The sequence below is a fragment of the Hipposideros armiger genome, unplaced genomic scaffold (genome assembly GCF_001890085.2).
Source record: "Hipposideros armiger isolate ML-2016 unplaced genomic scaffold, ASM189008v1 scaffold_126, whole genome shotgun sequence".
Lineage (NCBI taxonomy): Eukaryota > Metazoa > Chordata > Mammalia > Chiroptera > Hipposideridae > Hipposideros > Hipposideros armiger.
Window position 1 is genome coordinate 280,078 of NW_017731476.1, and position 27,722 is coordinate 307,799.

General features: G+C 55.6%; 5 protein-coding genes across 7 annotated transcripts in view; 3 read left to right on the top strand and 2 right to left on the bottom strand.

Annotated features, from left to right (window-relative positions):
• The first annotated feature begins 4,067 nt into the window (after positions 1–4,067).
• On the top strand, positions 4,068–9,647 carry CORO1A (coronin 1A). Its single transcript, XM_019648406.1, has 11 exons — positions 4,068–4,218; positions 5,718–5,916; positions 7,130–7,252; positions 7,349–7,478; positions 7,572–7,756; positions 7,930–8,049; positions 8,269–8,373; positions 8,468–8,613; positions 8,721–8,778; positions 8,889–9,104; positions 9,419–9,647. The coding sequence occupies exons 2-11, from the start codon at positions 5,719–5,721 to the stop codon at positions 9,521–9,523; spliced, it is 1,386 nt and encodes a 461-aa protein (XP_019503951.1). The 5' UTR covers positions 4,068–4,218; position 5,718; the 3' UTR covers positions 9,524–9,647.
• A 2,007-nt stretch (positions 9,648–11,654) lies between these two features.
• On the bottom strand, positions 11,655–12,376 carry BOLA2B (bolA family member 2B). Its single transcript, XM_019648396.1, has 3 exons — positions 12,288–12,376; positions 12,102–12,199; positions 11,655–11,799 (listed from the first exon to the last, which is right to left on the bottom strand). The coding sequence occupies exons 1-3, from the start codon at positions 12,348–12,350 to the stop codon at positions 11,700–11,702; spliced, it is 261 nt and encodes an 86-aa protein (XP_019503941.1). The 5' UTR covers positions 12,351–12,376; the 3' UTR covers positions 11,655–11,699.
• A 414-nt stretch (positions 12,377–12,790) lies between these two features.
• SLX1A (structure-specific endonuclease subunit SLX1A) lies at positions 12,791–16,568 on the top strand. Of its 3 annotated transcripts, XM_019648393.1 has the most exons (6): positions 12,791–12,995; positions 13,523–13,574; positions 13,680–14,018; positions 15,415–15,542; positions 15,712–15,799; positions 15,880–16,568. In XM_019648393.1, exons 1-6 carry the CDS (start codon positions 12,808–12,810, stop codon positions 15,907–15,909), a joined length of 825 nt encoding a protein of 274 aa, XP_019503938.1. In that variant the 5' UTR covers positions 12,791–12,807; the 3' UTR covers positions 15,910–16,568. The 3 variants fall into 3 exon arrangements, with proteins under 3 accessions (XP_019503938.1, XP_019503940.1, XP_019503939.1); XM_019648395.1 differs by lacking the exon at positions 13,680–14,018; XM_019648394.1 differs by lacking the exon at positions 15,880–16,568 and having other exon boundaries at positions 15,647–15,799.
• A 1,472-nt stretch (positions 16,569–18,040) lies between these two features.
• Positions 18,041–21,725, top strand: LOC109385805 (sulfotransferase 1A1-like). The gene is made up of 8 exons (XM_019648411.1): positions 18,041–18,143; positions 18,760–18,979; positions 19,084–19,209; positions 19,299–19,396; positions 19,923–20,049; positions 20,149–20,243; positions 20,700–20,877; positions 20,999–21,725. Exons 2-8 carry the CDS (start codon positions 18,832–18,834, stop codon positions 21,109–21,111), a joined length of 885 nt encoding a protein of 294 aa, XP_019503956.1. The 5' UTR covers positions 18,041–18,143; positions 18,760–18,831; the 3' UTR covers positions 21,112–21,725.
• Positions 21,726–21,994: 269 nt separating this feature from the next.
• Positions 21,995–27,722, bottom strand: part of SGF29 (SAGA complex associated factor 29) — a 31,098-nt gene continuing 25,370 nt past the window's right edge. The window contains exons 5-10 of the mRNA XM_019648382.1: positions 24,199–24,263; positions 23,576–23,705; positions 23,348–23,494; positions 23,193–23,228; positions 22,935–23,097; positions 21,995–22,199 (exon numbers count right to left, since the gene is read on the bottom strand). Coding sequence (XP_019503927.1) covers positions 22,083–22,199; positions 22,935–23,097; positions 23,193–23,228; positions 23,348–23,494; positions 23,576–23,705; positions 24,199–24,263 — 658 coding nt within the window. The 3' untranslated portion in view covers positions 21,995–22,082. The remainder of the gene's footprint in view (positions 22,200–22,934; positions 23,098–23,192; positions 23,229–23,347; positions 23,495–23,575; positions 23,706–24,198; positions 24,264–27,722) is intronic.

Sequence of the window (27,722 nt, forward strand, 5' to 3'; positions counted from 1 at the left end):
CCAGCAGCCGCAGTGAGCGGCCGTCCAGAAGCCGGCGACTGATCTGCCTCGCCCGGGAAGAGTACAATGATGGTGCCAACTTGGGCCAGTGAAGCAACGTTCTCCACAACTAGACTGAAGAACAAAAAGGACAGCAACTTGTCTGTTCCCCTTCCCTCAATTCCCCAGCACTGTTCCCATCCCCCCCAATTCCCCAATAAACATCTTTAAAAAAACCATGCTGAATGAAAAGAGCCAGACATATTATGTAGAATTTCATTTGTATGGAACACTCTAGACCAGGAAAAACGAATCTATACTGACAGAAAGCAGATCAATCATTGCCTGGGGCTGAGGGTGGGAACTAATTGTAGAAGAGTATGAGGGAACTTTTTAGAAGTATTTCATATCTTGAGTATGGTGGTAACTACATGGATATATAAACATTTGTCAAAACTAATTGAACCACGGACTTAAAATGAGTGTGTTATATTTTATGGAAATAAAGATGTATTTTATTGTATGGAAATAAAGTTGATTTTTAAAAGGAAATAAAATGAGGTTACAACTAGAATGAAAAGAATCCATTCATTCAAAATCATCACAAAACTTTAATATGCCTATGGGGAAAATAATCTAATATTATACAACAACTTTACAGAGAAAATTATAAAATTATATTAAAGAACATATAAACATATAGAGAAATAAACTACACCTATGGATGGAAGTCTTAATATTCTTCCCAAATTAATCTATCAAGTTAATGCAATTGTATTAAAAACTCTAAAGTGTGTTTTTTTTCTAGAAAGGCAGACTGCCACATGCAGTGCCTCATTTGGATGTGTCTGGAGTCTTGGAAGCTTGACTACCCTACGTTCTCCTACAAATGGACCTTGAGAGCTTGTTTGGAGGTTCTAGCAGGGGAGCGCAGCTACTCGTATACCCTTGACTGAAGAACGGTCCTCTCCTCTATCGGGGAAGGTCCTCTCCTCTTCGACCAAGCGCGCAGCTTCGGGAGGGACGCACATGGAGCGCTGAGGGAGGAAGGGGACACCCGCCTAGCCAGCCAGATCAGCTGAATCAACCCTGGCGATCAATGGGGTGACAGATGTCACAGCCAGATCGCCCTCACATCCCTCTAAAGTGTTTTTAAAAAGTCTTTATCTGTTAGAGGTAAATACCGAAGTATTTAAGTTGAAATGCTATGCTGTCTGGGATTTGATAGATTCCAAGAAAATAACGTGGAAGAAGAAATGAATCAATACTAGCCATGTGTTGATAACTGTTGAAGTCCAGTGATGGGTACACCCCTTAGAAAGGCAGCAGAGCTGGGGACCTCATAAGGTAAAGAAACGGCATTAGGCCAGGTGACAGGAGATGGAGAAGCTATGGTTGTCCAGGTCTGCCTGACTCCATCATTCTCTGCAGCCTCTTTAGGGTGGGACAGACCAGAGAAGGTCTTGTGACCTTGCTAAGGAGATGGGCTTTATCCCTTGTTCAGATTCAATCCCTTGTTACTGTATGAATCTGGCACTTGGGAGGGGCCCCTGGTCCAGCCTCCCTCCATGGTGGGCGTACCAGTCCGAACTTTTTCAGTTGCCAGTGCCAGAAATCCAGCTCAAACTTACTGTCTTATGGAGAAAAAGGAGCTTATTTATGCCTTACGTCACAGAAAGGTGAAGGGGTTCAGACAGCTTCATCCAGATACTCAAATGATGTCATAAATATGTGTGTCTTCATATCTCACCTCTGCAGCCCTCTGTGTGAGTTCGTTCTGGCCACCTTTTCCTGCATGGTGACAACGTGGTCATTGCTAGTGCTGGGCTTACAGCCTATCAGCTTACTCACCCCCAGTGGAAAAAGGGGCTTCTTTTTCCCAGCAGCTCCAATAAGTCGGCTTCTCATTATGTAGACACAAGTCAAATTCCCATTCCCTGAACCAACCTAAAAAGGATGCTCTGACTGGGGAAGTGTGGGCCGCGTGCCTACCCCCTGGACCGCCTCTTGGACCTCAGGGATTGCCAGTGAGGAAAGTTTGGTCTCCCAGAGGAAAATCCAGAGGCGGTTCCAGTAAAGAGGGGATGGTAAGGGAGTGGCCGGGTAGCACAGGTGGTTAGAGCACAGCCTCATAACATCAAGGTTGCCAGTTCAATTCCCACATGGGTCAAGGAGCTGCGCCCCCTACAACTAGATTGAAGACAACTACTTGACGTGGAGCTGATGGGTCCTGGAAAAATACACTGTTCCCCAATAAAATTTCTTTTAAAAAGAAAAAGGGGATGGTAAGATGTTGGGAATCAGCACCCTGCAGGAACACCCTCCCACACACCTCACTGGAAGGCGTGAGCCCCTTCTTAAACAGATGGAGAACCCTGTGGCAAGGCCGCCCCCACCCACCACTGAACTAACTCTCACTCTCTTGGTCAGGGGACATCGCTTCTCCATCGCTTCCACCTCAGGCCTTGCATGTGGCCCCTGCAGCCCCCTACCTGTCTGCTCCCATCCACGCTGCAGACCAACTCCATGCTCCTAGACCCTTTCCCTCTCCAGGCCTTTCAGGATCATTGATCTTGTGGGCATGGTTTTCAGGTCCCTTACCAATGAGCTGTCCTCTGCTGGGAAATGAGGTGTGCCAGGACTGAAGGAGGTGTGTGCCTCAGTTTCTCTCTGGCATCTGCTCTTGGGGGTGATGTGAGGGTTGAATGAGTGTAGCATATTTTTAGTGTTTAGTGTTTAGTCCGGCACACAGTAGGCACTCAGTAAACGCCGGCTGTTATTCTTATCACTGCAGCTGGAGACTGTACATCACATCCCTGCCCAGCTCTGTCCAGTCCAGCCCAGTAGCAGGCTCTCAGGCACAACACACCCATTGGTTTTTACAACAGAACAATCTGAACACTTTCACATGCATTGTCTCATTTGAGCCTCACAGCTTTGGGAGGTGGGCAGGACAAATCGTGCTTACCCCTCATGTACAGATGAAGAAACTGAGGTTCAGAGAGGTTAGACCTCTTGCCCAACATCACTCAGCCGGTCCGTGGTGGAGGTAGGATTTGGAACAGTTCCTGGAAAAAGCATGTTACAGCTCAGGCTGTGCCCTTAGCCCACAAGACCTTCTCTAGCCAGGCCTGTTGGCTTTTTCTCATCCTTCCAAGCTCCAGCCCAAATACTCTGTAAACAGTAATAATGACAAGAGGTAACATTTATTAAGCACTTCCTATACTCCAGATGAGGTGCATCAGACTTTCCTTTCCCCCTATCTTATGAGGTAGGTATGACTGTTACAGAGGCAGAAACGGAGGCTGCGAGAGGTCAAGTGCCCTGCCCAAGGTCACTCAGTAGGTGTGACAGCCAGGGGTCAAACTCATAAAGCACTCTGATTCTTGCCCTCTGCTTTGCTGCCTCCAGGAACCCGTCTCTAAATCCAAAGTCTGCACGAGTTCCTCCTTCTGAACCTCAGATCCGGGCTTGTGGCCCTGCGCCTCTTATTCCAGGAGGCTGAGCGCTCCCTGGGGGCACGGACCTGACTCATTCCCCTCCGCAGCCCCTGCACAAACCCTCTGCCAATTATTTTACTCGTTGGGCATGAGGCAAGTAGGGCAAGGTGTTCCTAGATGAAGACATGAGACCGGAGAGGTTAAGTGACTCCCCAGGCCACGCATTTGTCAATCAATGCAGAAGCCTGGACAAACCCCCGGGTCTCTGGGGTGCAAATGGGCGCAGAGCTCTTCCTCCTGCTCTCCCAGTCCTAGGCTCTGCTCTCTGTCTGTAGCGGGGAGAGAAGGCAGCCCTAGCTGGGGTGGTCGTGGGGGCTGTAGGAAGGCCCGATGGGCTGATGCCAGGGAAAGGATGGCGTGTAGGCTGGGTGGGAGTGGACGGACGGAGCGAAGAAGGAACCAGGTATGTTTGCATTTTGACATTAAAAAGTGCAGATTCGATTGTCAGCGACTGGCCAGCAGCATCTGTTTTGGTTCCTAATTGGCAGCGTCGGGCGCTGAGCTTCTGGGCGGGGGAAGGACGCTGCCGGCTGGTGGGGCGAGGCGGCGCCTCAGCGGAGGGAAGGGCTCTCTCCTTTAAGAGCTCCGCCCAAAGGGGCGCTGCCACCCCTAAGGAGGTGGGCGGCCGCTGCTTCTCATTCATTGTCTTGACAAGAGCATCCTCAGCGGGCAGCCTCCGGTTCCTCCTGCGCCTTCCTCCTCCGCCTCTCCCTCCTCCATTTGGAGGTCTCAGCAGCAGGTAAGCCTAGGGTCCCCGGGGAAGGGACACAGCATCGCTGCCCCGGGCCACCTGTGGGGCAGGCGTGAGCTTGGCAGAAGCTGGCTTTGGGGGAGGACAGACTGTCAGAGCGGGCTGGTGCTGAGATAAGGACAGAGCCCGTACACGCCCTGCGTGGAGGGGACTCGCAGGAGGGTGTGGGTGCACGTGGGAGGGCCCATCTGTGTGTCCGAGAGCACCGAGAAGAGGCGAAGGTAAGGAGCCCCAGCAGCCAAGATGGAGGTGGGGGAGCCTGGGATCAGGACCCATGCTGGCCCTGACTAGCCCCAGAAGGGGAGTCTTTGGGGTAGGGGTGGGGGTAGGGTGGGGTGAGGCGAGCAGCTGCCCTGAGCTTGGAGACAGGAAGGGGTTGAGAGCAAAACAAGAAAAGACTAAGTTCCCCTTTCCGTGGTTTCCGGGCCTGGTACCTGCGGTGGGGGAGGAGGCAGGGTGGGGCGATGGCTTCCTGTCCCCCACCCTCCAGTTTGGGGCTCCCCGCACCCCAGACCCAGGCTTCTCACCTGGGATTGATCCCCTGCCCCCAGACCGCTTCCCCTCCCACAGTCACACGCTTCTCACCGAAGCCTCCTGGAGACTCACAGCGTAGACCAGTGGGGCCCGAGGCCCCCGTGAGAAGGGCCAGGCCCTACAGCAGGGCAACTGGGTGAAGCTGGGGAGATGGAGTAGAGGCCCTGGGCAGAGTGCCCTCCCAGCAGGCAGCATGGCCTCCTACACTCCCCGGGCACCCCAGTGCTGGTGCCTGGGAGCCAGAGGCAGGCCCCTCATCTTTGCTTGCTCTCTGCCCAGCCAGTGGGGGAGACCATCCTAGCTGGACCTCAGAGAAGCCAGCTCCCACCTCTCCCTTCCTGTGTAGAGTTCCAGTGGGGGTGGAGATGGCACTTAGGGCACCTGCTTACGTGGAGGCTAGAGGCAGAGGAGTGGGGAGGAGGGGAAACCAGACCGGAGCCATCCGCCTGAGCCATCTGCCTGTTTGCCGTGCCCAGAGACCAACTGAGGGATCTGCCGAGGATGTGCCTCCTGGGCAGGCCCAGGCGCCACTTCCCTCTGGGCATCCAGCCCTGTGCCAGGCGGCCAGGGAGGCCAGCCATGCCCCTGCCTGAGGAGGTTCCCCATGTGGGTATGAGGGTCATGAGGTCAGGACACAGATGCGAGGTTCCCCCCCTCCACACTGTCTGCGCTTAAGCACCAGAGCGTGACCCATCAGGGAGAAAGGCTGTAGAGGCCCTGGGCGCAGAAGCGAGGCCTGAGGGGCTGTGGAGAAGATGGGCCTTGCAGATGAGAAGGGCTGGGAAAGCCGAGAGGAGAGTGAGGGGCAGGAGCCCTGGCCTAGGATGCTGGGGAGCTCAGCTGAGACCTTGAGCTCCAGGCAGAGGGGTGTCCTGGGGAGATGGGACCACTGTAAGGTCAGAGTTGACCTGAAGGGAGAGAAGTTCTCAACCCGCGTGCTCCCCCCCCCCCAGGATGAGCCGGCAGGTGGTCCGTTCCAGCAAGTTCCGCCATGTGTTTGGACAGCCAGCCAAGGCCGACCAGTGCTATGAGGATGTGCGAGTCTCCCAGACCACCTGGGACAGTGGCTTCTGCGCTGTCAACCCCAAGTTCGTGGCCCTGATCTGTGAGGCCAGCGGGGGAGGGGCCTTCCTGGTGCTGCCCCTGGGCAAGGTGAGCCTCTGGGAGCAGCAGCCCTCCACCTAAGGGGGCCTCTAGCCATCCAATGGCTCCCATGGGGTCCTGATTAGGTGAAAGTCCCAAGCCTTCCTGGGCCCACAGTGTTGTCACCTGTAAAACTGAGCTGAATCAGATGAGCCTTCCGCTTTCTCCAGTTATATGGAAACTGAAGCTCAGAGGGGAGATGACACGAGAAGGCTCACACAGTGAGTCCTGAGACCCCGGGCTCTTTCCAGTTTCAGCCTGGGACTTTCTCCCCTCTGGAGCACAGAGGGCTGGGTTGGGGGTCTGGGGCAGCCCCAGCGGTGCTCTCAGGGTTGGGAGGGACTCCAGGTCTGGGCCTGTCAGAGCCTTGTGAACCCAGCAAGCTTTGGCCCCCAGCTCACAGGCAGGGATGAGGTAAGAGGCCCTCTCCCCTGCCCCAACCCTGCCCTTCTTCTGACCCTGCCCCCATGCCCCCTGCCTCCTGCTGCCTGCTGACCCCCACCCCCCGGCACACTCCTGTTGTCTTGGGTGAGACAGGAAAGGGAGATGGGCCCTAAGTTGTTACCTTAAAAGGGCTGATGGAAGCAAAGAAAAGAGGAAGTGGTTGTTGGGTTGAGAGCAGGGCTTCTTCATGCAGGAAGCCCTTCTGCAGCAGCTGTCCCCGGAAGTGGCCATTTCAAAACCTCTGCTCCTGCCTGGGGGCCAATTTGGACAGACTTCCTTGGTCCCTCTCCTTTTGGAAGGACCCATGCCCACAGCCGTCTCCCCTCCCCCTTCACACACACACTTCCCTGAGGAATCCTAACCCCAATATAATGGACTCCCCACCCCTGCCTGTCCCCAGTGCAGGGCCTCAGTCTAGGTGCCAAGGAAGTCTCACTCAGGAGATCCGGGGTAGGAATGTGGGCCCCCAGGGCACGAATGAGAAACAGGTAGAGGTGGCAGGAGAGTGGCCAGGGTCTGAGGCAGGACTAGGATGAGCACCCCCAGCTGTTGTGGCCAGCCCTCCCGAGTTTCCCTCACAGCTCTGGCCTCGGGCACAGAGGGAACCAAACCTTCCCACCCTAGGCCCTGCTCCGCCCCCCAGGGATCCTGCAGCCTTCCTCTCTGGAGGGATGTGTGCGTGAGGGGGGGTGGAGTGGGGGGTGGAAGGGTGGAGGGGTGTTGGATTTGCTTTGGAGGGCAGAAGCCCCTTCCTCAGGGGCCCTTCTGTGCCCTGTAGACTGGCCGTGTGGACAAGAATGTGCCCATGGTGTGTGGCCACACAGCCCCCGTGCTGGACATCGCCTGGTGCCCACACAATGACAATGTCATTGCCAGTGGCTCCGAGGATTGCACAGTTATGGTGAGTGGTGGTGGGGACACAGAGGCAGGGAGGGGGTTCCAGGACAGGATCTGACACCATTTGGAGCCCCCAGACTCACTCGCCCCTTCTCTGCAGGTGTGGGAGATCCCTGATGGGGGCCTGACACTGCCCCTGCGGGAGCCTGTCGTCACCCTGGAGGGTCACACCAAGCGCGTGGGCATCGTGGTCTGGCACCCCACAGCCCAGAATGTGCTGCTCAGTGCAGGTGCCTGGGGGGTGGGGGAGGGGAGGGGCGGGCTGGTTACCTGACAGTGAGGGGCAGGCTTATGGCTTTTCTGACACTGGGGGCATCACCCAGGTTGTGACAACGTGATCCTGGTGTGGGACGTGGGCACTGGCGCTGCCGTGCTGACACTGGGTACCGACGTGCACCCGGACACAATCTACAGCGTGGACTGGAGCCGGGACGGTGCCCTCATCTGCACCTCCTGCCGTGACAAGCGCGTGCGCGTCATCGAGCCCCGCAAAGGCACTATTGTAGCTGTGAGTTGCTGTGAACTATGACCTTGACCCTTGACCCTGGGACCTTCACCCCTGGTCCCCACCACCCACCAGGCCCCTAGAAGCTGCCCTCTCTTGCCCCGCCCCACCGGGCTGGGGTCTGGCTCTCAGGCTGTGAGTGGGGTGCCTGGCCAATCGCTTCCCTTTCCTTCCAGGAGAAGGACCGTCCCCACGAGGGGACCCGGCCTGTGCGTGCTGTGTTTGTATCCGATGGAAAGATCCTGACCACGGGCTTCAGCCGCATGAGTGAGCGGCAGGTGGCGCTGTGGGACATGGTGAGCGGGGCAGGGAGCTGAGAATCAGCTTGGAGGCCTAGTCCCTGCCTTGCCACCTGCCTGGCCGAATGTCCGTGGCCTGTTTACCCACCATGAGATGGGGGTCCCACTGGTTGGTTTGTGAAGGTGTCCCCCACCCTGGGACACTGCCCAGTGAAGCGCTCCACCCCACTGCTGGATGTGGCCCAGCTCATCTTTACCTCCCACCTGTCCCTACAGAAGCACCTGGAGGAGCCGCTGTCCCTGCAGGAGCTGGACATGAGCAGCGGTGTCCTGCTGCCCTTCTTTGACCCTGACACCAACATTGTCTACCTCTGTGGCAAGGTGGCGCAGTGGGCAGGGTGTCCGGGGAGGGGGCTGGGAAAGGATCACGGCTGGAGGCACCCGTGTTGATCTCTCCTTGCTGGGCCACCTGCAGGGTGACAGCTCTATCCGGTACTTTGAAATCACTTCCGAGGCCCCATTCCTGCACTATCTCTCCATGTTCAGCTCTAAGGAGTCCCAGCGTGGCATGGGTTACATGCCCAAACGCGGCCTGGAGGTGAACAAGTGTGAGATTGCCAGGTGACTGACCCCTGCCCCTGCCCCGGGCATTCTCCTCACCGACACTGCTGACCTTCAGTCTTGGCCCGCCTATGCTACGGGCCCTGCTCACCTTTCTGTTCCCACAGATTCTACAAGCTGCACGAGCGGAGATGCGAGCCTATTGCCATGACAGTGCCTAGAAAGGTGATGCTCCCACATCTGTCCTGGGACTCTGGGCAGGGCCCTGAGCTCAAAGCTGCAGGGTGGTGGTGTGGCCTCAGCACTCTCTTAACCAGCCTTGGTCTTGCCCACAGTCGGACCTGTTCCAAGAGGACCTGTACCCGCCCACTGCAGGGCCTGATGCTGCCCTCACTGCTGAGGAGTGGCTGGGGGGTCGGGATGCTGGGCCCCTCCTCATTTCCCTCAAGGATGGCTACGTGCCCCCGAAGAGCCGGGAGCTGAGGGTCAACCGGGGCCTGGACACCAGCCGTAGGAGGACAGCACCAGAGGCCAGTGGCACTCCCAGCTCGGTGAGAGGTGGATGGGAGTCTGGGAATCAGGCCGGGAACACGGGGTAGGCAGGGGCTATTGATGTGGTCGCTGACCCGGGGAAGATGGCTGGTGTTGGCGGTAGCCCAAACCTATGGGGGGCGGGGCTGGGAGTGGGTAACCCTGAGGCCTCAGAAATCGAGTTCCAGGCTTAACAGGCCTGCAGCTCTCTGGGCAGCAGCTGGCTGAGACAGAAGGGTGCAAGCCCTGGGAGTCCCAGGAGGGGGCTTAGTGGGTGCCAGGATAAGGGGAGCACAGGGTGGAGCTTGGCCTAACGCAGTGCCGGGTCCCCCAGGATGCCTTATCCCGGCTGGAAGAGGAGATGAGGAAACTCCAAGCCAAGGTGCAGGAGCTACAGAAGCGCTTGGAAAGGCTGGAGGACACAGTCCAGGCCAAGTAGAGGACCCCGGGGCCTTCGGCTGGGGCCCACAGCATCATCTTCCTCCCTTCCATTCCCACTTCCTCTCCTCAGGCCACAATGGCAGATAAAATAATAAAATGGCTTTATTTTCTGGTACCTCTCAGACTGATGATGGGTTACCTGAATGCCGGGTCTGCTGAACTGCCCTGCCCTTGAGCTTTCTCCTCAGTGGCCTTGATGGGACTGACCCAGGGCAGGGGCTGGGGATGCCTCTGAATGCCCTAGTCCACAAATGCGTGGGAGCCATCCATGCGGGGTGGGCTGGGGGCCTCCTGGGTTCCACCCAGCAGTTCTGAGCTAATTAAGGCCCTAGCCTGGGGCCTGAATCATTTCGTTTCCCAAATCTGCCTGTTCTAGTCAACCGCCATCAGGTTGCATTAACTACTGACACTGTTGTTTGGTGGAAAATGAAACAACTGGCACTTAACGTTTTTTCAAATTGTAGGCCCCAGGGATCAAAATAAGGGGTCCTTTTGCAAGACCAACCCTAGTTTACAGGTGAGGAAATTGAGGCACAGAACAGGCTTGCTGAAAGACAGATCCTGGGTTGACCTAAGTCTCCCCTTCTATTTCAGAGCTTTCCCTGCAGAGCTGCTGCCTTTCAGGCTCTTACTGTGGGTTCCACCTGGGCCTGGCTTCTGAGAGAGGGACCTGAATAGATCTGTCAGGCCCTATCAAGTGGGGGCTTGGAAATGGGTTTCTCATGTCCAGCTTGGCGAGTTACCCCAAGTTGGGAGACAGGGCGATTAGGGATGGGTGTCCTGGCCTCAGCAGGGCTTGGCTCACACCACACAAGGACCATAGCAATGCCCGAATGCCCCACTTGCTGCCCGCTTCCTCCCTCTTCAGCATGCCAGAGAAAACCACCTGGGTAAAGCTGTGAGTCGGCTAAGAGAACATCCCTGTCTGTCCATTTGGATCTCACCCTCTACACAAGCCATGTGACCCTGGGCAGGTGACTTCTTTCCAGACCTCAGCTCCCATCTATATACACTGAGGGATGCCATCACAGCTGTGATGCTGTGGGTGGGTCCAATCAGGGGCTTGGGAAAGAGAATCAGAAAATCTGGGGCCTGGGCCTGTGACAGGTGTTTCCTTCTCTGAACCTCTCCTGCACAATGGGGATGGGCCCTTTGGGGCCCTTCTGAATAGACTGTCACTAACTCTTCTGGCCCAGGAGAATTGGAAGTTCGGGAAAGGATCCCTGGAACCCAGAAGGGTTAGCCTGTCACCACCATGACTTCCAGCTGTACCAATCCATTCTCCCTGACAGAAATAAGAGGGATGGGGGTGGGTGGGTGAGGTAATTTAGGGGCCAAGAGACTCGCCTTACAAACACCGGGAACAAGGTGGGTGGGATGGTTGAAAACTGCAATTTCATACTCCCTAAGAGCTCTGGCCACAACTGGTCTCAGGGACCTCACCTGTGCAAGGCCTTAGCAACCCTAGCACCTGTGTTTAAGCTGATACTAGAGGTATCACCTATTTTGACTTTGTGGTTCAGGTCAGCCTTGCTTTCCTGCTTTATCCCTATCCCCTCCCCACACCTTCATTCCTGAAAACCTCCTGGTCTCCCCAGGGGCATCTGTGGCCACATTAAGCTCAGGGCTAAAACGTCATTGGACCTTCTCCAGTGGGCCAACAAATATCAGCAATCCAGCTGTTTGGGGGCCCCCTGCTGGGGTACCATGTCCCTGAGGCTGGGGAACCTGCAGGGGAAGTGCTTCTGACATCGGGGTGATGTTGGGAAGAGGAAAAGGTTTGTTAAATTGGCTAGGACCCTGAAACCCAAGCACTTTCTCATCTGTGCGTCTTGAAGGCTGGCATAGGGCAGGAACCCCCAGCAATGGTCAATAAATGGGTGGGTTGGTTAGGTAGCAGCAGTCCCCCTAGGGGTTTACCAAGAATTAGAGAAAAGGCCTGTGAAGCCCACGCCAAAAGGGGCTTTAAGGATTGAACTTTCATTTTATAACTGGGGACAAAGAAGCCTTTAGGTGAAGACAGATGTGCCCAAAGTAAACCAATGGAGAGCGGTGGGGCAGGGAGAAGCCAGGACCTCACAGCCTCAGCGCCCCTCCCACTCTCCCACACACAACACACCAACACAGAAGCCGGCCCTGATTCATAATTTAATGGCGGTGCAGGTCCAGGTCCCTTATTTCTGCCGCTCATGGGCCCACTGCTCTGGGGTCAGGGTTTTCTGCTCAAAGGCATGGATGTGCGGGAGCTCTTCTGCTAGGCACGTGTTCACCAGCCTGGGGGAAAAGGTGGAGTTAGGAAAGGGCAGGTCTGTGCCTGAGTCACAGTCCCCCAAGTAGAGTGACCCAGAAGACCGAAGGTGTCCCCCAGGTTGCAGTCCCCGAGACCTGGGAACAAGAGAGGTGGCGGGCCTAAGTGTCAATACTCGACGCAGGGGCCGGAAAGGCGTGATCCTGGGGGTTGTGATTCACGGTGCCGGGCCGCATGGGCGGGGGTAAGGAAGTTAGGTTGGGGTAGTGGCCGGGGTTGTGGTGCCGGAGCTGGGACCGCACTGAACGAGGTGTTCCCCGGGCCTCACCGGTGTCTCTGAAGGAGCGGCTTCCCCTCGAACTTGGCCGACACCACCAGGACTCGGAAGCTGGACGCGCAACGGTTGGGAGTCGTGTCCTCCACTTCCTAAAGAGCAGAATGGTATGCATGGTACCAAACCGCCCTCCAAGAGCCTTTTTCCCCTCGTTGGGCAGATCCAGGCCGCTCAACTCACCACGTGCTCTGCCTCCAGGTCCCGCTGCAGCTTCTCCCGCAGGTACTCGGCGCTGAGTTCCATGGCGGGAGCCCAGGGCGGGTGGCAGCCCAGAGGGCACAGAACCCCGCTCGGATCCGGCTCACACTACTTCCACCCTTACCGGTACCACTTCCGCCGAGGCCTCAACTTCCGCCCTTACTAAGGCGTCCGTGAACCCAGCACTTCCGCCCTCACGCAAGCCCAGCTTTCCAACCGTCCTGGGTTTCAGCGTCAGTCAGCCAATCAGAGTCCGCATGAGGACGGAATTGGCCCGAAACGAGGCTAAGGGGTGCCCGCCACCTACACAACAGCCTGGGTATTGGGGGCCGGTTTGGAAACCCTAGGTCCAGCCAGGAGAGGGTGCAGGAACCCGCCTTGCCGTGGACCCTAAGGTACCTCGGATCGCCCCGAAGCGCTTTTTCCTAGACGAGCATCTTGCGGCCTTGGCAACCAGCCCTCCCCGAGATCAGAGGCCACAGCAATCAACCCGCCGGTTCCGATGGGCCCCGTGGGGGACTCGGCGAGGCTCTGGCGCTTCTTCGGCGTGTACCTGCTTTATTGCCTGAACCCTCGGTACCAGGGCCGCGTCTACGTGGGGTTCACCGTCAACCCTGCTCGTCGGGCTCTGCAGCACAACCGGGGCCGCAAAAAGGGCGGGGCTTGGAGGACCAGCGGGCGCGGGCCCTGGTAAGAGGGCGCGGGTCACGGTTAGGAGGCTGGCTTCATGGAGGAGGCGGGGCCCGGCGTGGGAGAGACCAAACAATGAGCAGGGCCGGGCCAGTGACAGTGGGCGGGCCCGGCTAGTGACGTGGGCGGGCCTATCTCAGGGGAGGAGGAGCCTGACGGGGAGGAGGAGCCCTGAGAGAATCGGGCTCGGGACTCAGACATGGGGCTGGGTAGGAAGGGGTCTGACAATGTAGACTTGATCCCGCGACAGTGGGTTGGTGAACAAGGATGGGATGGAAGATAAGAGAACTTGGAAGGGAGAGGAACTGAGGAGGAAGTCAAGTCCCTGTGACTGGAGGTGGTGCCCGAGGCTGGCAGGTGTGAGGGGACGGACCTCAACGAAGCGGGCAGGGTCTTGTGGGCGAGGCTTGAGACCAGCTATGAGGACTCCACTCTTGGGCAGGGCTGGAGGCGATTCGAGAGGGGATTCGGATTGACACGGGGTGGGACTGGGGGCTCACAGGCCACGCCCTCGTTCTCGTCTCCAGGGAGATGGTGCTCATCGTTCACGGCTTCCCTTCCGCGGTGGCCGCCCTTCAGGTAAGGAAGGAGATGGGGTCGGTGGGGAGACGGGATGGGACTTGGGGCCCTCCCCGGGCGGCCCCCTTCCCCGAGCGGCCCTGAAGCTCTCCCTCCTACTCTCAGTTCGAGTGGGCCTGGCAGCACCCGCACGCCTCCCGCCGCTTGGCGCACGTGGCTCAGCGCCTGCGCGGCGAGGCAGCCTTTGCATTCCACCTGCGCGTGCTGGCCCACATGCTGCGCGCGCCCCCCTGGGTCCGCCTCCCACTCACCTTGCGTTGGCTGCGCGCCGACTTTCGTCGTGAGCTATGCCCGCCGCCTCCGTCGCACATACCGTTGGCTTTCGGGCCTCCGCCTCCTCGGGCGTCGGCCTCCAGGCCCCGCGCCCATCCCTTTGGTGACACCGAGCCCCCGCCGGACCAGGACGCCGAGACCCGCTGTTCGCTGTGCGCGCGCGCGCTCCAGGTGCGATGCTCCACCTGGTCTCCGGGTCTGGGTGGGTCTCGAATTCAAACGACGTAACGACCAAGCTGTTTATTGAGGGACACTCTTTGGCCGCTCTGCTCCCATCTCTAAAATGGGGATAATAGTGCTTCTGGGACTCTCCTGCGCAGGGTCTTGGCTCTTCCCCTTTCACGGAAGGTTCTTCCTTAGACCCTCAGTCCTGATAAAATGCCACCTCTTCTCCGTGAGGTCTTCCTTGGCTCTGTATCTAAAAGTGCAACGTTCTTGCATACTTCCCTGCCTTCCTTTTATTTTTTTAAAGCCTTAATACTTATTGTCTGACATACCATATACGGTTGACCGTTGAACAACATGGGGGGTTAGGAGCGCGGACTCCACGCCACTGAAAATCCACGTATAACTTTACTCCCCCAAAAGTGAACTACAACCCTCCCTCCATATCTGCAGGGGATTGGTACCCCCACCCCCTCGGCCGCGTGAATCCCTTATATAAAATGGAGTGGAACAATGCATACAGTCAGTCCTTCACATCTGGGGATTCCAGCCCTGGATAAAAAATAACTGTTTTCAATCGGGTTGATTGAATCCACGGATGCAAAACCTGGGCATACGGAGGGCCGACTGTATATTTATTGGGGGGAAAAAATCCACGTATAAGAGAGCCTGTGCAGTTAAAAACCGCCTTCTTCAAGGGTCAACTGTATTTTATTTGTCTTATTATCAGTCTCTCCCACCCCCGTATTAAACTCCACAGGGGCAGTTCTTGTTCACTATTGTAGAACAGGGTCTGGTACAGAGCAGATAGCCAATAAATATTTAATACAGGAATTGAAATGATGGGTCTGACTTCTGCTGGGCTCTCAGCAGATGTAAGTAAATTGAGTACAGTCATCTGCCACTTAATGACGGAATACATTCTGAGAAACGTGTCCTTAGGCAATTTCGTGGTGCGAACATCAGTGTGTGCTCACACAGACCTAGATGGTACAGCCTGCTACTCACCCAGGCTCTATGTGGGACACCTCTGTTATATGCATGGTTGGTCTTTGAAACGCTTATGTGGCACATGACTGTCCTCGCCATTCAGAGATTAAGCAACCCCCGTGAGATCACTTAGCTTGTAAGGAACTCTCGGTCTAGCTGCTGTGGCCATGCTGTTATATAATCACTGCTAATACTCAGAGAAAATTGGCCAGCTTGGTCCCTGTAGGCAAGTATTTTACTCCTCTGTACCACAGTTTCCTCATCTGTAACATGCAAATAAGGGTACTATATGCCTTACAGTTGTTTTATGTAAAACCCTCAGGACAGCTTCTGGTCCACAGAAACTTTTTGGGAGTGTTAGCTACATCCTTACTGCCGGTTTTCTCTCTTCCCGGACTGCCACCTCTGATAGGATGAAGAGGGCCCCTTGTGTTGCCCCCACCCTGGCTGCCCCCTAAGGACCCACGTGATCTGCCTGGCAGAGGAGTTTCTACGGGAGGAGCCAGGGCAGCTTCTGCCCCTAGAGGGCCAGTGCCCTGGGTGAGTGCAGCCCTCCTACCTCAGCCTGGTTTCCCTCTGGGCAGATGGTGCCCAGTTGTCCGAATCTAGGCCCAGGGCAGCTGAGTCCTCGCCTTGGCTCCCAGGGCCTCACCTGGAAGAGTCTTTTGATCCTGACACTGTATCTTCTATCAACTGCACTCCTTGGTAGCTGTAAGAACTCACTGCTGTGGGGAGACCTGATCTGGCTGTGCCGACTGGGCACCGAGGAGGAAGAGGAGGACTTGGAATTAGAAGAGGTGAGAGGTGGCTATAGCTCCTCCCCCACCCCATCCCCTAGGCTGCCTTTGACCTTGGACCACCCTTCTTGTTTCCACAGGAACACTGGACAGACATGCTGGAGACCTGACCCCCAGCACCCCCAACCCTCCACCCACTCCTTTTCTGTGCCCCACCCTGCAGTTTTTACTTGAGTACAATAAAAAGTCTGAGTTAAGGGTATCTTCTGGTGTTTGCGTGTGTGTGTCTGTTGGAGGCAGAAGCCCTGCCAGTCACTGGGGCCTGAGGAGAACACAAGAGGAGGGAGGGGCCACTGACTCTGGCTGGAGCAACCTCTCTACTTGGATGCCCCTCTGCCTCAGTTTTTCCCAGCCTGCCTCTGACTCAGCAGTTCTGGACGGCTTGGGAGACACACCGTTGACCCAGTCGGCACACCTCCAGTGCCCAGCTTGACTTTGGACTTCAATCCAAATAGTAAGGATAAAGGCCAAGTGCCTTCTGCCATTCGTCGTTCTTCAGCCATCCGTGAGTGAGGCCCCCCCAGGAACCGTGGAGCTGGACTCACTCACAGGCTTATTAGACTCTAGCATTCTTGCTGTTTCCTATCCTGTGCAGCTTTCAAAAGAGCCTGTCCTGCCCCCGAATCCCATCGCACTGCCTGCCCGCATCGCTCTGGACTGGCCTTGTGGTCAGAGCCAGAAGTTCCTGAAATGCCTGGACTGCCCCCAACCTGAACCCTTGGTATCTTCATGTAAGGGTGAAATTCAGTAAATTGATAATGTAATCAGACTGAGCTTGTTTGCAGTTTAACTCGCCACATAGCCCACGATCTGGCCACCTGTAACTAAACTTAGTTTGCAGTTTGATCCACCCTGATAATCAGCTATTTTCTCTGTTTCTCTCCTCCCTGATTGACTGGAGAACTCTGTTCCCTTTCTCAAGGCTACCCATACCTCATTAATCAATTTAATCAACGGAATCCTAACCTGAAAAGAGCAATTTCTTCATCCTCAGGTGCCCAGACACCAGAATACACATAAAGCCCTGGGCCTCGGTGGTCCAGTCCAAGTCCGGAGTCCAGAGAGAACATCATCTTCAAATAGACCAGACCCCAGGAAGGATATCAGCCCTTGGACCTGCCTGACTGACTCCCCCTTTCCTTTGTTCTTGTGTACCTATAAAACCTTCTGCCCGGTCTAGGTGTGGGGAGGTGGCCTTTGGACAGGAGTCCACCATCCTCCCAGAACGCTGGCATTCCAAAGAAACCTACTTTTCCTTCCATGAACCATGTCTCTCAATTTTTTATTTTTTAAGATTTTATTGGGGAATTGGGGGAGGGGAACAGACAAGTTGCTGTCCTTTGGGTCTTCAGTCTAGTTGTGGAGGCGGTCGCTTCACTGGCCCATGTTGGTCTTTTGATCACTGCACTCTTCCCGGCTGAGGCAGATTGGTTGCCGGCCATTGGACGGCCGCTCATGGTGGCTCACGACAGCTCAAGACAGCTGCCGGCCACTCACGGTAGCTTATGGTAGCCCACTGCAGCAGGGGCTGCAGCCTACGCCGTCGCCGGTGACTCACGGCAGCCCAGCTCCAGGTCGAGCTGTTGTTCACCATCTTAGCTGTAGAAGGCGCAGCATCACTGGCCCTCCTGTGGGATCCGAACCGGGGCCCTGCTGCTCAGCGCTTGCGCTCCCAAGCCAACTCTTAACCAGCGAGCCACTCGGCCGGCCCTATGTCTCTCAATTTTTGACTTTTGCAAACGGCAGGCAGCCGGACCTTAGCAAAGTACCATTTAGACTGGCCTGGAATCAACAGGAAAGAGAATGTCTCACCTTTCCCCTCCATCCTCTGTGCTCTCTGGACCAGGGTCTTTAGAAAAAGCTGTCTGTTGGCCTGCCACACAGGTCAGGAACCAGGATCAGCTCAAAAACAAACCAAAAAACCCAAAAACAACCAAGAAAACCATCGGGCCCTTTTGTCTAGTTTTGATACGGGCCAACCCTGAGCGGCTAGGACTCCCAGTTTTCCTTGAGGCCCAGGTTCAGCCGCCGGTGGACATCACACCCGAGAAGGGCCCGCTCTCCGGTAACAGTTTCAGTCTTTCATTTTCTACATACTAAACCTACATCGTGGGTTTTCAGGCCTGTCTAAGCTTGACTCCAGCTAGTGTGCTAGGGAAGCCCCACCCCACCCCACCCCAAACTCCACCCTTTCCTCCCTGGAGGACAGCCAGTTCCCAATGCTGGCTCCATGTCCCTCCCACTTTGGACCCATAAAACTCTCAGCCCTGACAGCAGGTCTGCAGTCACAGAGCCACAGCACTAGGAAGTAGACACAAGGCCAAGGTCAGAGAGGTAAGGTGAGGTGAGTGCTAGGATAGGGGTGGACTGGGCCAGACCTCCCTTCCCTTGCACCCTCTGCACCATTAGCTCCTCTCCTATTGCTTGATCTCTGCCTGTGCACCACTCATGGAAATCCTGGCTCACACTGCCAACCAACCCCACCGAGCCGGAATCCCCTTCTCTTCCTTGGAGACATCAATTTTGTTCCTTACCATCCTCAGCTGCTCAGTTGGTTGTTTATCCCTGAGCCAGGATGGAGTGTGGCTGGGCAAGTGGGGTCACATGGCTTGTGGAGGTTTCCAAATGTGAGGGTCCTCGGAGCGAGCGCAAGGAGGGGAGGACTGGGAGGGGCCCATCGTGAGGAGACAAGCTGCAGCAGGAAGTGAAAACACTGGCACCTGGAGTAGTTTTCCCAAGTGTGTCCTGGAATCTCCTGGAGAGCTTCCAAAAAACGGATGTCTGGGTCCCAGCACCAGAAAGTAATTTAATTGGCTTGGGGTGTGGCCTATAAAAGATCTGTAGGTAAATTGTGGCCCACCGCGCTAGCGTTAGCCATGAATCCAGCCCCAGAATTCACTAGCTCTGAGCATGGGCAGGCCGCTCAGTCTCCCTCAGCCTCTTTCCTTAAAACAAAACAGGAATTCAACAGATGGCATTGCTGTGGTGTTGTTAAGGGAAGTAAGCTGCTCACTGGCTCCTGACGCAGCAGCATGGAGGTGGTCCAGGATACATCCCGCCCGCCACTGGAGTATGTGAAGGGGATCCCTCTCGTCAAGTACTTTGCAGAGGCACTGGAGCCACTGCAGAACTTGCAACCCAGGCCTGACGACCTGCTCATCAGCACCTACCCCAAATCTGGTAGGTGATGAGGACCACCCACCCCTCCTGGGCTGCAGGCCCCATGTGGGGCCAGCAGAGGCACGCATGCTCTCAGCCCTACTCACCCCCGTTTCCCTCTCCAGGCACCACCTGGGTGAGCGAGATTCTGGACATGATCTACCAGGATGGCGATCTGGAGAAGTGTCACAGGGCCACCATCATGGTCCGGGTGCCTTTCCTTGAGTTTAAGGCCCCAGGGTGTACCACAGGTGTGTGGCAGGGTGCCGGGGTCAAGTGGGGCACAGGGAGGCAGGATGCGGGCTCCAGTTCACCAGACCTTTCCCCACCCACGGCTTAGGTATGGAGGTCCTAAAAGACACACCAGCCCCACGGCTCCTCAAGACACACCTGCCCCTGGCCCTGCTCCCCCAGGCCCTGCTGGATCAGAAGGTCAAGGTGAATGGCAGAGGAAGCTAGGGAAGGAGACTGCTGGGGCCACTCCAGCTTCGGCTGTAGCTTCTGGGAAGGTCTTACTTCCTCGAGCCTGGTCTCATCTGTAAGGGGGAGAGGACATCGACCCCATGCTCTGTCTGGGAGGGAGTCAGAGAGCCAGTGAAAGTGTGACTCTTCTGCAGGGCCTGGGTGCTCACAGACCGGTGGAGGAGGGGCTGCCAGGGACTCTGCATGGCTTGTTCCAAATCTGGGTGTAGTGGCATTGAGGGGAGTGGAACATACAGTTCCTGGGACCAGTCAAGACTTTGGCATCAGAGCAGGGTTCAAATCCCAGCCCAGTCACACGTACCACGGGAACTTCGAGTAAACTGGCCCCTAAGCCTGTTTCCTTCTTGGCCAAATTGAGAGACTATCCCTTGCAGGGATGCTGTGAAGGGTGGACTGCCTAGTGCTTGGGGAAATGTCCAGTGCTCCGTGCGCTGTGGGGTGATGATGCAGGAATGGGGTTGGGGGGTCTTTGTCTCTCCAGGTGATCTATGTCGCCCGCAATGCCAAGGATGTGGCCGTGTCCTATTACCACTTCTACTGCATGGCTAAGGTGCACCCTGACCCTGGCACTTGGGACAGCTTCCTGGAGAAGTTCATGGCTGGGGAAGGTGGGCCTGACTGTGGCAGAAGGAAGGGGGTGGAGCTAAAGGACAGCCCTCCAAAACTAATACCAATCTCTGTGTCTGTGCCCCTGTCCTTGTCCCCAGTGTCCTATGGATCCTGGTACAACCACGTGCAGGAATGGTGGAAACTGGGTCGCACCCACCCTGTCCTCTACCTCTTCTACGAGGACATGCTGGAGGTGAGACCCCCGATACCACCTCCCTCCGTGTTTTATTTGGGGAGGCAGGAACCGCATGGGGACCTGCCACAGCCCTCTAAGCCCCCTCCCCTATGGCAGCCCCACACCAGTCCTCCTGGATCCCCCACCCCACCTTCCCTGCCCAAGACTCAGAGCCACAGTGCCACCTGGGCGGCAGCACTCTGGACAGCTCTTATCTCTGAGCATCTGAGTCAGCAATCATCCGATTATTGCCATTGCTTCTCCCTGGGGCCACAGTTACGAAACAGGACTGTCCCTGCCGTCACCCACACAGAAAGCTGACACAGCACAGAAGACAGTTAATTTCGCCCCAGGGACAGAGTACCAGGGTCAAGGGGCAGGGTCGGAAGTGGCCACAGGTTAGAGGGGGATCCCCCTTCTACCTGTTCAGTGAACAATCCGAACCTCCCCTGAAGAGCCCCTCTGCTGCTGTAGAACCCCAAAAGGGAGATTCGAAAGATTGTGGATTTTGTGGGGCGCCCCCTGCCGGAGGAGACTCTGGATCGCATCGTGCAGCACACATCGTTCAAGGAGATGAAGAAAAACCCCATGACTAACTACAACAACCTGCCAACCCTCATGGACTACAATGTTTCCTCCTTCATGCGGAAAGGTAGATTTCAGGGGGGACAGGTACTGGGGGGATGCAGGCGGCCTTGCTGGCCCCGAGTCCCCGGCGGCCTCCCCTGCAGCCAGGACCTTGGACCTCCCTCCTTCTCTCCCCACCTCCCCAGGCACCGTGGGAGACTGGAAAAACATGTTCACAGTGGCGCAGAATGAGCGTTTTGACACCGACTACGCTGAGAAGATGGCAGGCTTCAACCTCCCCTTCTGCTTCGGGCTGTGAGCGCGGCTCCCGGGAAGTGAAGCCCGCCAGGTCACTGCCCCGAGAATAGAATACGACGTGTGTGGCCAAACCCCTGTGCTGTACACCTGCAACTAGTATAAAATCATCCTGAATGTCAACTATAATTAAAAAAATCTATAGTCACGGGATGTAAAGCACAGCATAGGGAATAGAGTCAATAGTATTGGAACAGGTATATACGGGGTTAGAGGGGTAGCAGGCTGGGGGGTATATCACTCTGTGAGGGGTGTAAATGTCTAATCACTATTATTTTGAACACCTGAAACTAATAATAAAAAAGAAAAAAAAAACCTTAATAAGAGGAATTATATACTCTGAAAATGATCATTTTTAGGTACGTACGTAGAGTACCTTTTAGTACATTCAACTATAACTGTGTTCTAAATATATCTAACGGACTGAAGTCATTTGATTGTCACTCATGCATTCATACCGAGATATCTAAGCTTTATATGCTTCCTGATTGAAAATAAGACTATTTAGATTTTTCTAAATAAGCAGTGTCTGTGTCATGATAGGTTTATAAAATAATAAAATCACTTGATAAAAATGTTATTTGACTAGATTAAAAATAAAGCTCAGTAATGCAAACATTAAAAAAAAATACAACTTGTAATTGTACACCTGAAAACTATGTAACTTTACTAACAGCTATCATCCCAATAAACTTTAATTTTAAAAAAAGTGCAGCTTGTGTTGCACGGAGAGCCTCTACTGGAAGCAAGGAGCACACCTGAGCTAAGAACAAATGCACACGGGGACCAAATGAGGCCACCTGCCCCTGCGGCCTCCGGTCCCCCAACGTGCCCTGTATGGGGAGGGGGAAGAAAGGTCTGGAAATGGATCACCCGGGAGACATGGGCAAAGGGGAGGCATATTTATTTGATCAGTCTTTTGTTGTGTTCCCGCTTGAGGATGGCAGGAGGTAGATGCCAGTCTGCCAGCCTGCTTCACTTTTTCTTGGGCTCCTTACAAGCCACCACGTACCTCTGGGCCACGTTGAGGGGAGGGGAGTAGCCATCTGCATAGGAGGTGTCTTCAAACAGGACGGAATAGTCATCCTGGGGCTGCGGCAGGGGGCAGACAGGAGAAACCGATCAGAAACCTCCAGGCAGGGCACCCCCAAGGTCAGCCAGATGGCGTGCTCTGGTGTGGGGGCTCCTAGCCTCTCCTGCCCTCATCTTCACTCAAGAAGTCTAGACGTTTGAGCCCAGTGCCTGCTACTGCAGGGCTCTTCTCAGCAACCAAGGGTCAAGGGCAGGGGATGAAGGGCAGGGAAGAGGGGCCCCACTGCCTACATGGGCGAGCCATGCTGAAGAGGCCTTTCGGGGACCATATCTTAAGGGCAGCACGCAGGGGTCCTGGGGGAAGAGGGATGAAGGGCCTTTAAACAGCCATCGGTGATAGGTGACCAGGGTACCAGCAATGTCCCAAGCACGAGGAAAAGCAGCCTTGGGTAAAGAAAGGGCAGTGGCCCAGGAGTCGGGCTGGAAGACAGGCCCTGGGCTCAGTGCTTCCCATCTCAGGGCCAAAGGGGGGTCAGACCAGAGGACACACATCGGGTCCACTCCACTCAGCCTGCTGAGGCTCTGCAAGTCAGAAAGAAGAGGTCGGCTGGCACTGCCTAGAGGACAGGGCTGGAGGGGGGTGACAATGCAGACTGTAAGCAGAAGAGGGGGTGCAGCTCAGAGAGGCTGTCAGGTGAGGACAAAGAGGGGAAGGAGGTGGAAGCCGGCCCCATGCTCTCGGTCAGCCTGCCTGCCACTGGTGCAGTGGACGGCCTCTCCCAGGGGCTGCCTTACCCGCTGTGGGGGCGTATGGATGAGCGCACGGTAGAAGCACGTGGTCTGGGGATACAGGGCCAGCACAAGCTGCTCTTTCTGGAACAAGGCTTCAGGGTCCGTCTCAGGGTTGGCCTTCCACTGGGGCAGTGGGATGATACGCCGCCGGCTCAGGGTGTGTCTCCTGGAGAGGCGCTCAGGTCACCCATGGAGGGCGAGGGTCCCTCCCGGCAGCCTGGCTGTCCCCGGCCCCCGTGCCTCCCAGGCCAGCACACTCACTCTTTGCCTTCCTCATCGATGTCGTCGACCTCATACCTGCAGGTGAACACAGAACAGAGGATGCAGGGGGATCTGGGAGGAGGGCGGGAAGGGGAGCGGCCCCAGGAGCCAGCTCAATACGCTGTCCCCGCCCCACGGGCCTGGGCAGCACTCACTTGTTGGTGGCATGGCTGTAACTGACCACCTCGGCCAGGATCCACTGCTCATCCCCATCGACGGCCTTCACCCGGGCGGCCACCTTGTCCCCAGGCTTGGCCACGTAGTCCCCGGAGGCCGGAATGGCCCCACATAGCGGGGGTGGCCTGAGATTGGAAGAGGGTGTGAATCTCGGCGGCCCCTGCTTCACCAGCTCCCACCCCACACCCCCCCGGGCCTGCCCTCACTTGTCACCGGGCTTCCCAATCCACAGCGGCAGGGTCATGGCCGACTGCTGCAGCAGCGTCATCAGCACGCCCCTTCGCATGGTCTTCCGGGGGGGCTCCGAGTCATTGTACAGGCCCGCAATCTTGGCAGCTGTGGGAAGGAAATAAGCCCTGAGGCTCCAGGGACAGGTGTCTGCCTCATGAGGTGCTGGGGACAGGTGTTTGCCCTGAGGTACCAGGGACAAGTGTCTGCCTTGAGGCGCCAGAGGTAGGTGTCTGCCCTCCGAGGCACCGGGGACAGGTGTGGCTCTCAAAAAACAGCCAGGTTGTCACCACAGGAAGAAATGGGAGTGGGGTGATAGGGAGGAGGGCGGTGGCTGCCCCAGGCAGTAGAGAGAGAGAGAGAGGGAGGCCTGCACCACGGTGCAGAGGGAGGACGGGGACACCTTACCTGAGCCCTGGGGAGGGCCTCCACCCCCTTCCCAGCCCCAGACTGCCTGCTGTGCTCCTGTGGGAGGCCCATGGACCAGTGACTCCAGGCTGAGGTTACAGGTTCCCCCACAGGAAGACACGGCTGCTGCTCTCAGGAAGCCCCACTCCACCTGGTCAAGGAATGCAGCACTGACGTGTCATCTCTAACTCACCGATCCGCCTCTCTTCCAACAGTGACTTGATTTCCGCAATCTTGTCCAGGGCTTTCCTAAGGATGCTGAGGGCGAGAAGAGGCCCCCATGAGGCACAAAGCACAGACTTCCGTTTCTGGTTAAGGCAGGCAGGTCGGGTAGGAATTCAGACCAGCCCTCCTGCCAAAACCTCGGAAAACTCGAAACCCTGCGGAGGTGGTTTTTCATCTTATTATAAAAGCAATGAGATCTGATGAGACGGCAGGAAGTAGCAGGTCAAACACCTAAGAGGATCCCGAGGAGGTAAGCAGAGCAGAGAGAGCTGCCTTTGCCAGAGTACTTTTGAAAATCCTGAAGACATGTTGCTGAGTGCAGACGCCTCTAACAATTTCTTGAGATTCAGGAGGCGGAAGAAAAACTAGGGTGCTGCCCAAGGTGGGATATGGGCAGGAGATACACCAGGACTCTGGGGAGCTGTCAGCTCAGAGCAGGGCGGAGTTAAAGAACTTACTGCAGAACTCAGCAGAGCCGTTAATATGTTAATATGCATTGTGAATCTCTAGCTCAGTTGGCTAGAGCACAGTGCTCATAACACCAAGGTTGCCAGTTCGATCCCCACATGGGCCCTTGAGCTGCGCCCTCCACAGCTGAACTGAAACAACTACTTGACTTGGAGCTGATGGGTCCTGGAAAAACACACTGTTTCTTAATGGAAAAAAAAAAAAAAAAGAATCTCTAGGAGAGGAATGTAAGATCGTCTCCTAAACTTACTGTAGTTCCACTGCAGAGATTTGAGGAAACAATGTTTCCAGAGCATTTACTATTTAAAAAGCAGTTTTCTGGAACGGACACTTCTCATCGCAGAACCATAAAAGCTTCCGGTCATCTAGTATGACCTCCCAGGCAAGGCATGGTTCCCTACCTTCTGACAGGCAACCAGCCAGCCTGGCAGCAACCCTCAAGCATGGTGCCACCCCAGGAGGCCCACCACACCTGTGACAGCTGAGGAAGGGCTCTTTCTGGTTGGCATTCTGTTAAATGCAGCCAAGAGCCCTGAGCCCTAACCATCCTCCCCTCAACTTCAGCACCTCCCCGCTGACCATTAGCAAGGGGCTAAAATAGTGTGCGTCCATTAAAATACTCCAGTACTGCTGCATACAAATTCACAGTGTAATGATTTGATTAGAACGACGTTTTAAAAAGACAAAAGGTCATGTGCTTGCAGAACTAGGCGCAAAGCAGCTAAGCCAGGAGGCGTTGTACAGGTGGGGCTGTCCACTCATACCCACCGAGAAGGAACCTGCAGGCGCCCTCAGGGCCAGGTTGCCATGACGGGGGCGGGGAGGGGGAGCTGCAACAGGGGGCGAAGGTAACAGATGTTAGCTTCTCAGGCACCTGGCTTCTTTGAACAGCCGTAAGTGGTCTGTGTCAGGTGAGGAGGGAGAGCGACATATCCTGTGATGTGTGAGGACTTGGGTGCTGCCTGTGGTCAGCAGGTGCCCATCAGCAAATGGTCAGCTGTGCAGGCCCCAGTGCCTGGCTCAGAAAGCTGGGCCAGGCACCAGGGCAGGCACTCCTTCTCTTGTCCTGGCAGGCACTTGACATCTGAGCCCGTAAATCGCTCTGCCCTGGGAAAGCCAAACTGTACCTGTGTCTGCACTGGCGTAGGCACTCCTCACACAGCATTCTGTAGCAGGAACTCTGCCTGACTAAGGCTGTTGGAGAGTTTTCCACTGTCTGTGGCCAAAGTGTCACTGAGGACACCATTCCTGGTGCTGCTTGCTGTGCTCTTATAGAGCTGTATCTTGGGAAATGCCTTTAGAAATAATGTTACAAAATACCTGGTTCCCACCTGGGAATGGCTACACATCCATCCTCCCCTGGAATATGAACAGTGCGCTCTGTGAGCTTGTTTCCCTGTGACTCCTCTGCCAGTGTGCCACCTCAGGCCTTTTTAAAAAAGAGGTGATTGTGAAGTGAAGAAGAGGGGTTCCTTTCCATTTTCTGCAAAGCAGGAGGAGGGCAGCGGGGGCGTTCACGGCACAAAGAACAGCAGTGCCTCTTGGGACTCAGGCTGGTCCCTGAACAGGCTCTTGGCACTTCCTCCATTCCCAGAGGGTCTCAGTTCACCTACCTGGCCAGCGAGCCGATGTGCACTGCAGCTCCTGGATCAGCAAGCACTATGGGAACTTGCATCACTGCATTTCCCTCCCAGCCTTGGAGCTCCCTGCTGGCATCCCTACCCCACCCACTCTTCCACGCCCAGCGGGGCATTTGGTGCTGAGGTGGCCTGACTCAGGGTTGAGCAAATTAATCTATGCATGGGGGACAGTCTGAAAAAGTGAAATCGTAGAACTGCAAGAAGTTGAGACCTGCAGTTATGAAACAAGCTTAACTCTGGGGAAGTTAACGCCAGAGAAGAGCCGACACCAAACTGGTCTCAGGACCTGTCGCCTCACATTGCCAGCAGTTAAGCTGGGAAAGCAGTTTTGTCTTTTACGCTCAAATGAGGGCGGGTTACTCTGATTTATGGCCAGGTGAGAAATCTGCAAATTAGGGAGGAAGACGGCAAGACCTTCAGTCTAAATTCACTATGTCTCCTCCCCAAGTCAGCTCCACCCTTCTGTTCTGCTCCCCAACCTGGCATAGAGAGCCCCATTGGATCCCTCTGTCCAAGTAAAAACCTTGGAATCTTCAACTTCTCCGCTTCCAACTCGTCCCCAATTTGACCTCAGAAACTGCCCCTGGACCCACCCTTGTTTCTCCATTCCCAGTGCCACAGTCTCAGCTCAACTCATTCAGTATCTCTTGCCTGATCTCTCTTCTCTTTTACATCTTCATGGGCTCCCTGCAGCCTCAAGGACAAAGTCCAGCTGTTGGAGGCCCTCCAGTTCCTGCCCTTCCCTGCCCCAGCCATACAGGACTACTTCTCACTCCCCAAATGCCTGGGCCCTGCAGGCCTCGTCCACAGCCTCTGCATATTGTCCTCTCTGCCTACCTGCCAACCCCCAAATCAAGGCTCTCCTCCTCCCTGGGGCCTTCCCATCTCTGCTGGCCTGCTAACCATACTGTCCTGTACACTTTTTTCTTTTCCTTTTTAGGGTGTCTCTCCTTTTTGGGCTGCTTGAGCTTGAAGGCAGGAGCCTCACTATCCTGTGTCTCTAGATAAGGACTGCCCAGGCTGGACACAGGGTAAGCACCAGCAAAAGTTTGCAGAATGACTGACAGCTGGCCAAGAGAATACAGGATTCCGAGCCCCGGAAAGGGCCTGTGAAGAGCCAGCTGGTAGGACAGGAAGAGCCCAGGAGCCCCAGTGATGCCTCGGGGGCTGCCTTGGCGCGTGGCTGTCACCCTGTCATTCACATGTGCCATGCAGTGTTTTTTAAACTTAGGCTGTGACTCACTCATGAGTCATGAGATTAATTTCTTGGGTAACAATCAACATTTAAAACAGGCTATCCATTGTAACAGTAAAAACTGTATTTGTTCCAATTTTCTGATAATATGCACATATAAAATAAATGTGTGTGCTGTGGAAAAGCTTC